At 35.4% G+C, this 3,625-nt stretch overlaps 1 protein-coding gene across 1 annotated transcript; it reads left to right on the top strand.

Annotated features, from left to right (window-relative positions):
* Nucleotides 1–976: 976 nt before the first annotated feature.
* LOC131048383 (secreted RxLR effector protein 161-like) lies at nucleotides 977–1,426 on the top strand. Its single transcript, XM_057982327.1, has one exon. The coding sequence runs from the start codon at nucleotides 977–979 to the stop codon at nucleotides 1,424–1,426; it is 450 nt and encodes a 149-aa protein (XP_057838310.1).
* Nucleotides 1,427–3,625: the final 2,199 nt, after the last annotated feature.

Below are 3,625 nucleotides of genomic sequence, written 5' to 3'. Positions count from 1 at the left end.
ATGATCTCGGATCTAATGAAGAATCTGAACATAAGGATTCCAGTCCAACACGACCATTACAAGTTGCAACCACACAACCCATAAGACAAGTACAAGGAGAGCAACATCTTCATAGATCAACAAGATCACGAAAGTCTACTCAAAGAGCAATATTAGAATCATATGCACTTCATGTAGAAATTGATGAGTCACTCAGTATCCAAGAGCACGTGAAAGCATTTATGAAACAAACTAGAAGAAAGCAATGGACACTAAATATCAATCTCTCATAAAAAATTAGACTTGGGAACTCACAAGTCTTCCACCCGGAAGAAGAGTAATTGGGTGTAAATGGTTATTCAAGCAAAAGTATAAGTCAAATGGATCATTAGACCACTACAAGGCCCATTTGGTGGCAAAAGGTTACTCCCAAATTGCAGGTTTGGATTATCATGGCACATACTCTCCTGTAGTCAAGATAACATCCATAAGAGTCTTGTTAGCAATTGCAGCAACCTTGGATCTATATGTGCATCAGTTAGATATAAAAACAACATTTTTACATGGTTTCTTAAAGGAAGAATTTTATATGGAACAACCAGAAGGCTACATACAAGAGGGAATGGAACAATTGGTATGCAAGCTACAAAAGATATTGTATGGACCGAAACAGTCTTCAAGAGCATGGTATGAACGCATTCATAGGTTTCTCCAAAATGAATAATACATGAGTTGCAATGCTGATTCAAACGTCTACATCAAACGTATTGGTGAGTCGGTGATCATTTTAGCCTTATATGTAGATGACACTATCATTTTGAGTAATGATCTTGAGATGTTAGACTCGTTTAAATCTCAATCAGCTGCATAATTTGAGATGAGCAGCTATGGTGAGATTCATTACTGCTTGGGCATTCAAATTTTAAGAGATAGAGAAAAGAGGAATATCCATATTAATCAAGAGAGGTACATTAGGAACATTCTCAAGAGATTCGGGATGGAAGATTGCAAACCAATAAGCACTCCAATGGAAGTAGGTAAGAAACTTTCACTGGAAATGTGTCCCAGAATACAAGAGGAAGAAAGTTATATGAGTACAGTTTCATATCAAAATGATATTGGGAGCCTAATGTATGCAATGGTTTCTAGTAGACCTGATATTGCACACGCTGTAAGAATGGTGAGCCAATTTTCCAACTGTTATGGACCACAACATTGGGCAGTAGTTAAGAGAATTTTTAGGTACCTTCAAGGAACAATTAATCATAGGATTACATTCAGTGGGAGTTCTAAAGATTCCCTCCAGCTTACAGGGTATTGTGATGCAGATTGGTTAGGAGACATTGATAGCAAGAGATCAACTTTAGGTTTTTGTTTTATTCTTAGTGGAGGCATAGTTTCTTGGGCAAGTAAGAAACAACCAACTGTTTCTCTTTCCAGTGGATAAACAGAATACAAAACAACATGTCAAGCTGCAAAAGAATTGATTTGGTCGAGAAGATTGTTGCAAGACATTGGGGTTACTCAGACCCAACTAACGGTGTTGAGGTGTAATAGCCAAAGTTACATAGCCATCAAAAAGAATTCAAAGTATCATGGAAGGGTTAAACATATAGGGGTACAATACCATTTCATTCGTGAAAAAATTGAGGAGAACAATATTCAAATGGAATATTGCACAACTAAAATGATGGTGGCCGGTGCATTGACAAAGGCATTACCAAGAATCAAATTTGAATCTTGCAAAGAAGGATTCAATGTAGTACAACCTGATTGATAAATATTTGGCTAAGTGGGAGCGTCAGATATGCAATAAATCTAGCTGAATATTTAGGGGTTTGTAGTTAGCATTTAGGGCTTTCTGTTGAATAACACACATCACATCATATGATTACAACGAACTTGTATACATGTTGTAAAGATTAGTAGATAGCTATAGGAGTTTGAGAAATTATAGTTAGTTAGTGTTTGTATATGAATAGGACTATGTCTCCCTTTTCCTTATTTGTATCGGTATTATGTTGTTTGCACAGTTAATAGAAAATACTCTATTTTTGTATTCTTCTGTCATTTTATTCAATTCTAGGTTTTTAGATATTAATTATATGAGGAGCAATTTGTGAAGGAAGTGGCCCTATGGAAAGTAAAATCATTGCTTATTTTTATGCAATCTTTTGAAATCATTTTTGCGAATGAAACTTTTAGTAATATTCTTGCAAATAAAATTTGTAGGCAAATAAAAAGGAGAAGAAAAAAATATGGTAAAGCCACATGTCAGTTTTTTCAATAAGCAACCACTTCTTATTTCTAGCCTCCCCTTTTTCTTCAAAGCTTATTTTCAATTGTAAGAAGTTGTTGCTCCACCAAAATAGGGGAAGATTCCAATTTATCCTTTTCTGCTAATTAAAATTTTACATGAAAACACTCTCGTTGCTCAAATTTAAGCAGAAAGTGTTCATAAGCAGCCACATGGGGACATGGGGTAAGCAACCCACATAGCTTGAAAACCTAGAAAACAAGAATCAAAGCAAAAGGAAATGGTAAGAGTGTTCACTACTACTATTATTGCTCATGGAAAAATCAAAGATTTGTACACTCCACTCTTAATGTATTGCTTTAGAAATGAAAACACAAAAATGATTAACAATATACATACCCTGAGAAAAAAAATAATGAAGTAGAATATCAATGAAGAGCAAGAGGCATACCGGAGGTCCATTACCTATAATTGGATTGAAGTGCAGAGATGTCATCGAGAGTTGCAGAGATAGGATATTATTCTATTTGATTCCAGCAATTTAGGAGACAAAGAAGCAAAGTCTTCAGAAAATATTCAAAAAAATGTTGAGAATCTCTGTAATTTAAGAGAAAGAGAAGCAATATCTTTAGGGAAGATGGATAATTGTGATGAGAAAAGAGAAATTTCTTGCAACATTGAGGTGTCTCAGCAAAAACCCCTTTGCCGAATCCTGAAAAACTAGTGTTTCCAATGGTGGTTTAGTTTAAGAGGGTCTGAAACTGTGAATTTAATTTTGAACACCTATATTTTCCTTGCATCTTCCGTTCCTTCAAACAAACAATGGATCAAAAGTATATCTACAAAATATCTACAAAGTTTCCCCATCTGTATGCAAAATGTAATAGCAGAGACAGGGCACATGAACTACTTTGAATGTGCCACCTATCTGTAGCCTCCTGCACAAATGCTAATTCCCAGTAAAAAATGTTTGAACACCCCTATTTTGCTGGCTCTGTCCTCTGTCAATTACTACCAATGACCTGGTAGAGTGCATTACTTTTTGTGTGTTCTCTTACGTTGAGAATTGAGCATGCCTCTCCACGTCACTATCTTGACTAGTTAGAAACTTAAAAAAAAAACTGATCAATTGCATTGTTAAATATTGGTCGATTTTCTACTTTAAAGATTGTGTTAAAGTTTAGGAAGTGTTTTGAAGGAACAATTTCATTAGTTGAAAAAACTAAGACTAATCACTGTTTAAACATGCCCCTCTGCTATAATTCCATGCGAGACGGGAACTAACAAACAATCATAGCCTTTTCATTGGCCTTTCGCTCCTCTATTGTGTTGCTCTCACATAGTGATCCAATGCTCTTATTCACAACCTTCAAGCCCCTCTACTCAACT

This window comes from Cryptomeria japonica, chromosome 8 (genome assembly GCF_030272615.1).
Source record: "Cryptomeria japonica chromosome 8, Sugi_1.0, whole genome shotgun sequence".
Classification (NCBI taxonomy): domain Eukaryota; kingdom Viridiplantae; phylum Streptophyta; class Pinopsida; order Cupressales; family Cupressaceae; genus Cryptomeria; species Cryptomeria japonica.
The sequence above is the reverse complement of the archived record's forward strand: the minus strand, read 5'-3'. Positions and strand labels throughout refer to the sequence as shown.